At 41.4% G+C, this 13,934-nt stretch overlaps 1 protein-coding gene across 1 annotated transcript in view; it reads left to right on the top strand.

Moving 5' to 3' along the window:
* Positions 1–13,934, top strand: part of ANAPC1 (anaphase promoting complex subunit 1) — a gene marked incomplete in the record, with an annotated part of 281,392 nt that overhangs the window by 233,761 nt on the left and 33,697 nt on the right. The window contains 2 exon segments of the mRNA XM_030195933.1: positions 7,014–7,100; positions 11,532–11,627. Of these exon segments, the coding sequence (XP_030051793.1) occupies positions 7,014–7,100; positions 11,532–11,627 (183 nt within the window).

Raw genomic sequence — 13,934 nt, forward strand, 5'->3', positions numbered from 1 at the left:
GCTTTTGGTAATGCGTTCCACAGTTGTGTGCTTATATAGGAAAAACTGAATGCTTAAGTTGATTTGTATTTGAGTCCTTTGCAGCTTGGGTAGTGCAGATTTAGGTACGTTCGTGTTGATTCGGATGTGTTTCTAGTTGGTAGGTCGATCAAGTCTGTCATGTATCCTGGATCTTCACCGTAGATAATTTTGTGAACCAGAGTGCAGATTTTGAAAGCAATGTGCTCTTTGATTGGGAGCCAGTGTAGTTTTTCGCGAAGGGGTTTTGCACTTTCAAATCGCGTTTTTCCGAAGATAAGCCTAGCTGCCGTGTTTTGAGCGGTCTGAAGTTTCTTTAAGGTTTGTTCTTTGCATCCTGCATAAATTCCATTGCAGTAGTCTACATGGCTTAGTACTATTGATTGTATCCGGTTGCGAAATGTTCCCCTCGGGAAGAATTGTTTAACGCGTTTGTGTTTCCACATTGAGTGGAACATTTTCTTTGTTGTGGATATCACTTGGCTCTCTAGTGTTAAGTTGCGGTACGTTGTAGCGCCGAGGATTTTCAGGCTGTCTGAGATAGGGAGGGTGTAATCTGCGGTGTTGATAATAGTGTGGTTGTCCGCTCTGTTTAGGGATGAGAGGATGAGACAGTGTGTTTTTTCTTTGTTTAGTTTTAGTTGAATTGCATTTGCCCAAGAGTCCATGATGTTCAAGCTGATCTTGATTTCGTTGGTGATTTCAGTCAGTTTAGATTTGTAAGGAATGAAAATTGTGACATTGTCTGCATAGATGAAAGGGTTAAGGCCTTGGTTGGATAAGGACTTGGCTAGTGGGGTCATCGTTAGGTTGAAAAGGATCGGTGATAGCGGTGATCCTTGTGGTACTCCACAGTCTGCTTTCCACGGCGATGATATGTTTTGAGTTTGATTATACTTGATATGTTCTTGTGGTTAGGAATCCCTTGATCCAGCTAAGTATGTTTCCACCAATCCCGAACTTGTTTAGTAATCTTATTAATATATTATGGTTTACCATGTCGAATGCACTAGACTTATCGAATTGGAGGAGGAGGAGGATGTTTTTGCCTATTACTATTTCCTGCTTGAATTTGGCTAGGAGAGTGAGTAGTACTGTTTCTGTGTTGTGGAGGGGGCGAAAACCTGACTGTGATTTGTGTAATATTGAGAGGTGTGGTAGCCGTATTAGTCCACTCTTAAAGGTTATCAATAGAAATCAAACAAAATAAAACATGGAAAAGAAAATAAGATGATACCTTTTTTATTGGACATAACTTAATACATTTCTTGATTAGCTTTTGAAGGTTGCCCTTCTTCGTCAGATCGGAAATAAGCAAATGTGGTAGCAGATAGTATATATAAGAGAAACATCAAAGCATTACTTTGACAGTCTGATAGAGTGGGAGGGTGGGGGTATGCATTATAGCCCATTATAAACCATAAAGTTGTATTTCTCTGTTTATCACCCTCCTCTCACCTACCAACACCCATCCTTTTAGAATATCAATGAAATGCTTTGATGTCCCCATGCATACCCCCACCCTCCAACTCTGTCAGACTGTCAAAGTAATGCTTTGATGTTTCTCTTATATATACTATCTGCTACCACATTTGCTTATTTCCGATCTGACGAAGAAGGGCAACCTTCGAAAGTTAATCAAGAAATGTATTAAGTTATGTCCACCTGAAATTAAATATGACCAAAACCGAGCTTTTCATTTTCCCCCCCAAACCCACCTCCCCGCTCCCCCCGTTTTCTATTTCTGTTGATGGCTCTCTCATTCTCCCTGTCTCCTCAGCTCGAAACCTTGGGGTCATCTTTGACTCTTCTCTCTCCTTCTCTGCTCATATCCAGCAGATTGCCAAGACCGGTCGTTTCTTTCTTTACAAAATCCGTAAAATCCGCCCCTTTCTTTCCGAGCACTCTACCAAAACCCTCATCCACACCCTTGTCACCTCTCGTTTAGACTACTGCAATCTGCTTCTTGCTGGCCTCCCACTTAGTCACCTCTCCCCTCTCCAGTCGGTTCAAAACTCTGCTGCCCGTCTCGTCTTCCGCCAGGGTCGCTTTACTCATACTACCCCTCTCCTCAAGTCCCTTCACTGGCTCCCTATCCGTTTTCGCATCCTGTTCAAACTTCTTCTACTAACCTATAAATGTACTCACTCTGCTGCTCCCCAGTATCTCTCCACACTCGTCCTTCCCTACACCCCTTCCCGTGCACTCCGCTCCATGGATAAATCCTTCTTATCTGTTCCCTTCTCCACTACTGCCAACTCCAGACTTCGCGCCTTCTGTCTCGCTGCACCCTACGCCTGGAATAAACTTCCTGAGCCCCTACGTCTTGCCCCATCCTTGGCCACCTTTAAATGTAGACTGAAAGCCCACCTCTTTAACATTGCTTTTGACTCGTAACCACTTGTAACCACTCACCTCCACCTACCCTCCTCTCTTCCTTCCCATTCACATTAATTGATTTGATTTGCTTACTTTATTTTTTATTTTTTATTTTTTTTGTCTATTAGATTGTAAGCTCTTTGAGCAGGGACTGTCTTTCTTCTATGTTTGTGCAGCGCTGCGTACGCCTTGTAGCGCTATAGAAATGCTAAATAGTAGTAGTAGTAATGTCCAATAAAAAAGGTATCATCTTATTTTCTTTTCCATGTTTTATTTTGTTTGATTTCTATTGATAACGTGTAATATTGGGAATTTGTTTATATAATCTGTAGGTTGTTTGGCTACCATGCTTTCCATCAGCTTGACTGACAACGGAATGGATGCTACTGGATGGTAGTTAGTGATTTCATTTGTTTTTTTCTTGGTGTCTTTTGGTATCGGAGTGAGTAGGATATTGCCATTTTCCTTAGTGAAGAGACCTTGCTGAAGCATGTAGTCTAGGTGGGATGTGAGGTCTGCTATGAAGCGGTCAGGGGCGGATTTCATTAGGTAGTTGGGACTGGTATCTAGCTTACAGTGTGTGATGGAGAACCTGCTGATCGCCTGTGCAACTGCATCAACGGTAAGGAGGGTGAATTTTAACCAGGTTCGGTCAGCCGGGTAGTCTCCCATGGTTGGGCCCAACTCGTTAAGAAAGATTTCGATGTCAGTGTTGTCCTGAGGTAGCGTGTTGTGTAGGTTTGCAATTGGATGTCTGTATTCGATGTAGTGACCAAGTTGGTGTCTAGGAGTTTGTTCACGAGTTGGTATAATTTCTTTGTGTCTTTGTAATCTGTCCCTATTTTAGTTTTATAGTATGATTTTTTGGTCTGTCTTATTGCGTATTTGTATTTTCTTTGTGATTGTTTCCATGTGTTGAGTGTGTGTTCATCTTTTGTTTTTCTCCATGCTCGTTCGAGTTTCCTGGGTTGTGTTTTTAGCTTTTTCAGTTTATCATTGAACCATGGTATCAAGTTATGCTTATGTGAAGTTCTTGTTCGTAAGGGTGCTATTTCATCTAGTATGCATTTGCATCTTTTATCCCATTCTGTGAGATAGTATGTGGAGTCCGTTTGTGCTGTCCATTCATTGTTGTATATCTGTTGCCAGAATGTTTTTGAGTCTACTTGACCTCTTGTGCTGTAGGTTGTGTGTGCTTGTATACGATGTGAACCCTTCTTCCGCCAGTGTAGGGATAAATTCAATTTGTAGTGATCGGTCCAGGGTGTTTCTGTTCATTTAATATCTGTTGTTATTAGGTTCTGGTCTGTTGACAGTTTGTGTGAAATAAGATCAAGTGTGTGCCCTTTGACGTGGGTTGCTTGCATATGTGTCCATTTGAGATCCCATAATTGGAGGAATTCCTTACATTATCGTGCGTTGATTGAGTTTGGGTCTTCTATGTGAAGGTTGATGTCTCCTAATACTAGTACATTGGAGTTGGTCTGGCCTTCGTTCCAACTACTACTACTACTATTTATCATTTCTATACCTGGAGGTCTGTTAAACGAGACACAATTCAAATGATCGTGTAGGGTTTTGTTGTGGATTCTGATTGAGGCAATTTCAAGTTGAGGTGTCATGGACTCGGCAGTGGTTTCGGTGGTAAAGTGGGATCGATAGATTAGTGCTATGCCTCCGCCTCTCTTTTCCTTTCTGGTCCAGTGTGTGATTTTGTATCCTGGAGGGCACAGGTCTAGTATTATGGGGTCCTTTTGGTCATGGATCCAGGTTTCATTGATGAAGAGTAGGTCCAGGATTTCTGCCATGATCCAGTCTTAGTATTGCTGTTTTGTTTACTGCGGATCTGGCATTGATGTAGCCTACTTGGATTGTTTGGAGTGGGTCTTCTGCGTCTGGTGTTGTGTGGACTTTTATTAGTTGTCATTTCTTTGTTGAGGTGAGTTTGTTTGGACCCTCTTTTGCATTCTGTGGTGGTAGTCCGCATGTTGGTGTTCTTCCTTTGTTTAAGTTGTTGTCAGTTTGATGAGGTGTGGTGTATCTGATCAATCTTTGATGATTGATTGTATAGTATGTGTATAATGTTACTTTCTGCAAGAGGAGTGGTTATTGTTAAGTGGATCAGTGTTAAGGAGTAGATTATTAGGAGTAGTTTGAAGGTATTCATTTTGGTTTCTTTTTGCTGTGGGCTACTAATCGTTGCTTCCCTCTCTTCACTGACTTAAGAAGAGGGTCTGCCTTTCAGGCTGTTGAGATCAGTACTGGATCAGGTTTCAGTGATAAGATAATGAGCAGAGGAGATGGGAGGGGGGAGAGTAGCTCTGAGTCAGAGTCCTCCCTCAATCAGTCTCTTAGCAAATTATTGCTTCCCACCCTCCTTGCCCAGAGGATCTTCAGGCTCAGATTGCTGGCTTTGGCTGGAGGAAGAAGGGAGGGAACTTCAGAGCACCTTCAAGGTAATTAGCACAGAGGTGTGACAGATGCAACTCAAAGAACTCAGGCCCAGATGCATCAACCAAACCTAAAAAAATCTAAAACGTAAAAGTGCTTACCGAATTTGAAAAAACGAAGAATTCACCAAAAAAACAAGTCGCACATGTTCGGTGCGGTATTGTAAAGTACAATGCATTACAGATTCGTAATCCCCGTCTGTAATCGGCCCCTAAAACATGCGCAGAGCAGCCAAGCGTTATGCTGGCTGCTCTGTGCATGCCACATACATCAGAACAAAACACAAACACGTGGCTCCCCGTGCGAGGGGGGGGGATCGGGACGTGCGAGCGTTTAGCTCTGTGATCCTAGCAGGAGAGTGCAGTTGAAGACGTCCTCCTCAAGACTCCAAAAAGGACGTCCTTTATAAATCCCCCTTTTTAACAAAAGACCTCTTTCATTGTGATCCCCTTTAGCTCAGCAGAGAGACCTGGGCCCGCCCCCGGCTGGGGGAAACAGAGGAAGGGAGGGGGACCGGGGCAGCTTAAAGTTGTTTACAGAACCTGGAAATTGGCTTCAGAGGAGAGCAGAGTGTTAATTTTCAAAGCTGTGGGAGAAGGAGAAATAGAGAGAGAGGAAGGGAGGGGGGCCGTGGCTGCTACAGTTTTGAGTTTTCTTTTGATTTTTGTTTTTTTAATACAGGGGGAAGCGGGGAGCAGCATCGACCTCAGGCGGGGGGGGGGGGGGGGGGGGCAAGGGCGTCCATACAGGACGCTCCTGACGAGCGCCTTTGCCCCCTCCCGATCCTTTTTTGCTTTTTGGGGTTTTTTTTTTTTCAATTTTATGCAGGGGAAGCGGGGAGCCATGTTTTTGTGTGAGTTTTTTTTTATTTTCAAACATGCCAGCTTGGACTTTTATGCTGCAGGGATAAGCGGGGAGCAGTGTCTGTATGACAGCTCAGGCCTTAACGACAGGTCTGACTTCACGTTAAATATATCACGGTAAATGATTCGTTGCAATCGTCGGTATGGTTAGTGCATTGTGAATTGTTCACATTTCAATTGGAAGTGACTCGTTGCATTCCGTTTTCATTAGCTGCTAGCGTCATTGGAAAATGGCCTTTAATGCATGCTACGGTTGAAAATTTCTTTGTTAAAGGGTCGTTAAAGTTTTGTGCATCTGAGCCTCAAGTTGGAAGATTCCGTCTCACTCTGATATCCTGCTTCAAAGTTTCTGATCAATTCTGCAACAGTCATATTAAGCTAATTTCATTTCTTAATCCTTCTTATCTTGCTTAAAATGTTAAAATCTTCGTAGATTTGCCAATACAAAACAGTTTTCCTCCTGACTTCTCTGGTTGCCTTTGATTGCTGACAATCCAGAGGAGAGGGGTTGCTCTTGAGCAGGGAAAGGTGCTTGAAAGACAAAAGGAAGGTACTTGACTTGAATGCTCTTAGGAATGTGGTCAGTGCTGGCACAGTCTCTCAAAGTTCTGGTTTTAAACTTCCACAAATCTTCTGTTTTTTCATAAGTTTAACTTTTCTGATAAATGCACTTAAACAGTCCTAATCATTGCTTTTCTTAGCTATAAGTTTGCTTATCTACAAGTATAGGAAACAAGAATGAAACGTATCACCTGTGCAAAATACAGAAGTACTTTTACTAAAGTATAGGCAGATTTTTAAATGCAAACTAACCAGGTACTGAAAAATCCAGCATATGCACATAGTTTTCTCCTCTGAGATACCTAAGCCCCCAGGAATTCCTATTTTAACCAGATAAAAGTACGCATGAATGTAGGTTTTACCTGTGAAGAGGGGTGAAATTTTAAGTTAAATAATTCTAAACATACAACTCTAAAAATTGTAGTAAAGCCCAACTAACTCATTTAAAAATTGCCATTATATATATAACTTTGTACGTTCATTAGGTGATCTTAATATTCATATGCCTTTTATTGAAGAGCTGTCATATGGTGGTCCTTTTTTCATGTGGGTTTTGACAAGGAAAGCCATGGAAGCCAGGTTTGATGGTTATATAAGGAGAAAAACTTTGCTGTGGACAATTTGAAAAAGTGTTACTGTTGGTAAAGAAAGAGAGATTAAATTTAAATATGAAAATGAAAGCAGTATGATAGAAGGAAAATTGTCCCTATTCAAAAATTATTTTCTTTTGTCTTATTTTAGCCAGAAGCTATTTCTGCTTTCACCTCGGACCAGGCACTGCTGTCATTTGCTGAATATTTCTGCAAACCAACATTGAATATGGGCCAGGTATGCACAACATGGACCACCTTCTCTTCATGAACACAGCATTCAGCATTTCTGCAAAAACATTTCTCCTCTTCTGTGTCGCTTTATGAAGACAGTTAAGACAATGGTTAGATTCAAGCTAGGTATCTTTGACAGATCACCATCTTTAACACATCAGAATAACTCACAAAAATAGCTTTGTTATTTATTTATTTATTTATGTATTTATGCAGTGCATAAAACCAAAGAGGATTTCTTCAAACTTATAGCTACGGCATTTGAGAGACTATGCAGTTTATGATCTAGAAGTTCTGGCTTCATTTTTAGATGCTGGTCTTATTTGCAGCTTTCACAGCCTTTAGAGGCCAGATTTGGGGGCCCGCATAAGCTGTAATTGGTGGCCTGGGTTGGGAGAGGGAATATAAAACATAGAAGATAAATCCCAGTTAGCTGAGTGTGGATTCATAGCTCTAGAGCCTAATAGTGACAAGTACTGATTGAGCAGGAAGAAAATGAAAGTCAAAAAACAAAATGATACTTTGGTCATGGTGCTGTCCTTTTGATTTTACTAATAGTGAGAAGAGTTTCCAGACTGTGGTGCTGGTGGTAGATCACATTTAAATGCTAGAGGCAGTGTTTGCACATGTGGTTTGTTGCTCCTCAGAATAAAACCAGAGATCTGTGAATTGTTAACATTTCTTGATTGACTTATTAGAAGAATAACGACCCAAAATAAATGTAAAATAATGTAATCTAACCTGGTATTTATTGACCGCTAATTCCTCCGTGGGTCCAAAGCGGTATACAAATATAAAGCATCAAATACAACAATTGATTAAATTAAAATAGACTAAATGCAGATTGGTCATAATTAGATCAAGATGTACTGAATATAAATTATATAATACAGCTGCAAAATGCACAAAATCTTATTAAACCAAATTTATAAACAAATATTCATTAAATAAAAAGGTTTTAAGATATTTGCAAAATAACTCATAAGAATTTATTATTATCCTTCAGTCTAAACTGAAGAGGAGCGACTCAATAGATCATACAAGTAAACAGAACTTTGACCATGTAAAGATTTAAAATCTAAGCAAGAAATCTTATATAATATCCTAGCTCTAACTGGCAGCCAATATAATTCAATCAGCAAAGATGTAACTGTGTTATAGCTACTATACCCAACGATCATTCTAACAGTAGTATTCTGCAATAATTGCAATCTATCTAGTTGTTTCTTAGAGAGACCAACATATACCGAATTACAATAATCTAACTGCAACAATATAAATGAATGGACCAAAAGAGCAAAATGTCATTTTCCTAGTTAAGTAGAAAACCCAGGAAGCAGGGCTCTGTCCTATACAGGTAAAGGGCTGTTCATCGGGACAGTAATTTTTCCTTAAATATTTCAGTGTTTTGTAGATTGATTATTGTTAGTTCAGGGCTTAGTGGTCCTATGGGTAAAATTTGTATCTTTTTTCCAGGTTGTCGTTTTATTTTATTTTATTTTTTTTCATTTTTAGAAGTCTTTATTTAAAGCCCAAAACTTTAACAGGCAAAACTACATGCACTGATACTTAAACCACAGAGCTGCAATACAAACATATTAAAATAACATCGCCAATGGAGCATACTTTTAGATGTACAAATGACTAAACATATACCCCCCCCCCCCCCCCCCCCATTTACTAAGCTGTGCTTCAGTGCTGACACAGCCCATCCAAAGTGAATGGGCTGTGTTGGCATTAGCGCATGGCAGCCATTTAGTAAACGGAGGATATTGTCCACAAAAAGTCACCTCTAGTCATTTAGATAAATAACCAAAATGCTCACATTCTAGTTTCTTTTGAAACTAAAAATCATTGGGCCCAATATTCAAAGTGATTTAACTAGCAGAGAAGGCTCCTGCCTGGTTAAATTATGTTGAGCAGATTGGTTACTGATGTTTTAATCGGACAGGGCTATGAGTATTGGGTGTGACTGTCATGGCACTGTTTAGGCAGAGTCAGGGCAGTCTTAAATTCTGTGGGCCCCACAGTATTTAGTGCCAATGCCTGCATAGCTAACCAAGGAAGTAGGACTGCACAATAGTTGCCTTGGTAGCTATGTGGGTACATCACTGAATTTCAGCCATACTCGCATAACTTCCAGATGTATGCCAGTCCCTGGACATGGCCCAGCATTGAATGTACAGGTCTAATTTGGTCAGCAGTGGTGGTGAATGCTTTAAAAAAAAATGCTTGCTGCTGCCAGCTGAATATCAGCCAGTATTGTGTTTAAACTGACTAGAGTATAAATTGTATATAGTGTTTTTTGAGCTATTTATTATTTTTTGCTTAGCTAGTGATGTTCATTTTTGAACTTCTAGTACCACTTGAAATTACTCCTTCACCATTCGTTGCAACATGAGTCTGAGCCTGTGCCCCTTTATTCGTACCTACTAGTACACAATGGAGAGATTCTATATAAAGCACCTAAAAAATCCACACGGAAAACATTTCTGCCTAAGCAAATTCTATAAGCAGCACCTAGATTTAGGCACGGTATATAGAAAACACTTAGTTGATATCCCAGCGTCTAAAACTATGCACGTCCATTTACACCAACAAAAACATGGCTTAAATGCTGGTGCATAGATTTAGGCGCACTAAGCCATATTCTATAATTATATGTGTAAATTTTAGAACGCCCACGAAACGCCTATTTTCCCACCCATAACCACACGCATTAAAATTTAGGCGCTCTGCATTCTAGAATACGCTTAGCAATTTGTTTGCATAAATTCTGATTAGTGTCAATTAGTGCTCATTGCTTATTAAGTGCTGTTAACAACACTGGCTTGTTAAGTCAATTAAATTACGTGTGCTATTATAGAATCCACTTGAATTTCAGCACGGAATGCTAGGCATGCTATATAGAATCCGGGGATATGTGACTTCTATCCCACATCTTTCCGATCACACACAAAATGCATGATTGGATGGGAGAGTGGAGATAGGCTGTTGCTCCTTCCTTGTCTGTGTACATATGTGTCCCACAAACAGCCCTGTAGATTTATCACAGCTTCTCCATGTTCGCTCCCCAAAGTGATTCCCAACCACAGCTAACCAATGAGGCAGAATTTGAGCTTGCTTGCTTGATACCGGTTCAACCATAGCTCCCTCGTATCACAAGAACTTCCTCAGTTCTATCAACTCGTAGCTGTTAGAAAGGTCCAGTTTTCAAGTGTCACAAGCCAGTTGGATTTTCAGCATATCTACAATGAATACACATACAGTATGTATTTGTGTACAATGAGGATGCTGTATGCAAATGTATCACATACATATTCAATGTAGCTAGCATTTGCAGGCTGAAGTTATCTAGTCCCACTCTAACTAATGTAGAGAGAGTACATATGTCACCACTGAAATAGATGCTGGAACACAACAGATCATGCCTAAGGCTGACTATACCCAGCTGATCTTTTCAGAATACTGTAATTCCTATATCAGTACTGGATTTGCTGTTAAGAGGTCCTCCTTCAGGCTTGCTTCCAGTGTGCTCCCAAATATCATGCTATTACCTCTCTGCGCATTGTCTTGTGTCAGAACCTTGATACAGAGTTGCTTGTCTGTGCCATTTACAAGGACATTTTATACCTTCATGCCAATCATAGTACCAAACATAGTATATCAAACCTGCCTAGTTACCCATCCAGGAGTAAGACTTTTTGGTCGGTCCTGGCTTTATGCCAACCTCATCCTAGTGCATTATGGGACCTGCAACCAGGGGCGTAGCCAGACCGCAGATTTTGGGTGGGCTTAGTCAAGAAGTGGGTGGGCACCAAGTGTCCTTCCCCCTCCCCCATGTGATGAGGCCAGTATCAGCAGCTTAGGAAGCTTAGACTGCTGAAGTGGAGAGCAGTGTTTTCAGCACTATCGGGGGGAGGTCTTCAGCTGGTGGAGCTTGGGATCCCCACTAGCTAGCACTAAATGGGTGGGCCTGAGCTCTAAGTGGATGGGCCCCGGTCCACCTGTGGCTACGCCACTGCCTGCAACACTGATTTCAATGGATAGAATCATGGGCTACAAATATTACGCTCTTTGGAATGTAATTTTAAAACCTGGAATGGGTAACTTGACAGCTCTGGTATATTTACTGCACTCCGATTTATGCTACATCTCATTTCCTAGAGTAAACTGGGTTGTGCATTTTGTTTTAAAATTAATATTTCATTTCTCTACTGCTTTTTTTTCCAAAGCACTGCATTTGGTCTTGGCAGTGGCTCGCACAGTAAAATGAGGCAAATATTTTTCCATTCATTTCTTTAAAAAATTGGTGAATAATTCCTAATAAATACGTCTTTTCTAGAGAGGTAATTTTAGCAGTATATTAGGACTCGGCTCCCATTAGAATTTCTCTATATAATTGGTCTTAAAACAAAATATATTTTCCCCTCAGAAACAAGAAATGTTGGATCTCTTCTCATCCATCTTATATGAATGTGTTACACGAGAGAATCCTGAAATGCTGCCTGCATACATAGCAATTGACCAGGTAATTATATACCTAAAATGGGGTAAAATATACCAGTCTTGTGGTGTTGAGAAACAGCGCATTTATTTTTGAGCTATTATAAATAGTTGTACTTTGCATGTCCTAGTGGTCTGTAAAACACAACAGTTTTTTTTTATAAGAAACTGAATTTTCCAACGACATCCCAGTCTGCTTTACAGTCACTTACCAGCTCATAATCGAAAGTGATCGCCGGCCATTTCCCGACACAAATCGGGAGATGGCCGGCGATCTTGGAAAAGCGGCGAAATCGGTATAATCAAAAGCTGCTTTTTTTGACAGCATCGCCGCTTTCCCGTCGCCTCGCCGGCAAAAGTTCAAAGGAGTGTGTCGGCGGCGAGGCGGAGGCGGGACATGGGTGGGTATGGGCGTGGCTACCAGATAGCCAGCTTTCGCCGATAGTGGAAAAAAAATACATCCTTAAGCAGTATTTCACCAGGTTTACTTGGTCCTTTTATTTTTACGACCAAGCCTCAAAAAGGTGCCCAAACTGACCACATGACCACCGGAAGGAAGCGGAGATGACCTGCCCGTACTCCCCTAGTGGTCATTAACCCCCTCCCACCAAAAACCCCCCACTTTAAAACACTTTTTTTTCAGCCTGTATGCCAGCCTCAAATGCCATACCCACCTCCTTGACAGCAGAATGTGTTCTGTCCTCCGACAGCCTTTTCCTGCTTGTGATGTGGCTCTGGGGTGAGTGTGACACCTTTTCTGTTATTTGCACTGCAGAGTCACATTAGCAATGCATTGTGGTGGGTGTAGGTATTGGTAGTTGGTAGGCTCTACTCCCCTGGTGCTTTCCCCCTGCTTACTGGGTCAGAGTGTGCCCTGTTTTGTTTCCTGTTGTAGTCCATGCGGTAGTGGCCATTTTTGTAAGCAAGTTTTAGTTCCCTTTCCTGTGTTACCCACGTTACAGAACGTAGTTCTTACCTTGAATGGTGCTGAAAGAGGGCATTGTACACCATTGTGCCAGCTCTGACCTACTGCTCATCTTAGTACCAGGGGCTCTTTGCCAGTGGGGCACAACCTCTGATCTGCAGTTAACTGTGAGTAAACGTGCTTATTCAAATAAAAGACTTTTTCAAAGAGATTAGCCTTCAGGTGTCAACTGGTGTGCCAAAGTTATACAGCAGCAATAAGTCCTAGAGGCTGCATGCAGGTCCCTGGTGCAGTACATTTGTGGGTAGTGGGTTTTGGGGGGTGGGGGTTGGGGGGGCTCAGCTCCCAAAGTAAGGGAGCTATGCACGTGGGAGCTTTTCTGAAGTCCACCGCAGTGACCCCTAGGGAGCCCGGTTGGTGTCCTGGCATGTCAGGGGGGCCAGTGCACTAAAAATTATGGCTCCTCCCACCGCCAAATGCCTTGAATTTGGCCGGGGTTTGAGATGGCCGACATAACTTTCCATTATCACTAAAAAACGAAGCTGGCCATCTCAAACCCTGGCCAAATCCAAGGCATTTGGCTGGCCGGAACCATATTATTGAAACAAAAGATGGCCGGCCATCTTTTTCGAAAATACGGGTTTGGCCAGCTGTTTGCGGCGCCGCCAAAATACATCGCCAGCCATGTATTTCGCTGGCGCTGTTCGATTATTACCCTCTTAATCAACCTATAACTTTGAAAGAAATTAAGGCAACCGTTAACTTAAGCTGGCCACACACATGTTTGGAAAGGAGTTTACAAAATATTAAGTGATTTTATTGCTAACCCTATACAGAGAATGTTCCAGGAATGGGTGCTGAACACAATAACTTGTATTTGAGTTTTGCTGTACAAAGTTGGGGGAGGGTGTGGAGCTTCATTATTAAATCAGGACTTTTTCTCCAATCTAACAAATAGATTACTCAAAATACTGCATGAAGACCAAATAGGCTTTAAGAAGAAGAGATATGCTTCTACTAACCTGCTTAGGGCTGTGGCAGTGTTGCAGGCTGAAAAAAATAGTTTTGAATGTTCAGCATTGGCTAGTCTAGGTACGGAAAAGGTATTTGGTGAAATCACATAGGAAAATGTTTTTGGAGGGCTTGGAACAATATGAGGTTTAGGGTGAGTTTTTGAATTGAGTAAAAGTCTTATATTACAATCTTGTTGATCAGTTAGTGGATCCATTTGAGTTGCATTGAAGAACTCAGCAAGAGTGCCCTCTGTCACCCTTTCTATTTTTGAATCCATTGGTACTAAAGGGAAGGGGAAGCCAGGCCATTTACAGGGATTAAAGCTGGCAATCAGGAATTTTGTATAAACCTATTTGGGGATAAATTACAACTTTTTGTTGTGAAAGCCAACAA

Source organism: Microcaecilia unicolor, chromosome 3 (genome assembly GCF_901765095.1).
Source record: "Microcaecilia unicolor chromosome 3, aMicUni1.1, whole genome shotgun sequence".
Lineage (NCBI taxonomy): Eukaryota > Metazoa > Chordata > Amphibia > Gymnophiona > Siphonopidae > Microcaecilia > Microcaecilia unicolor.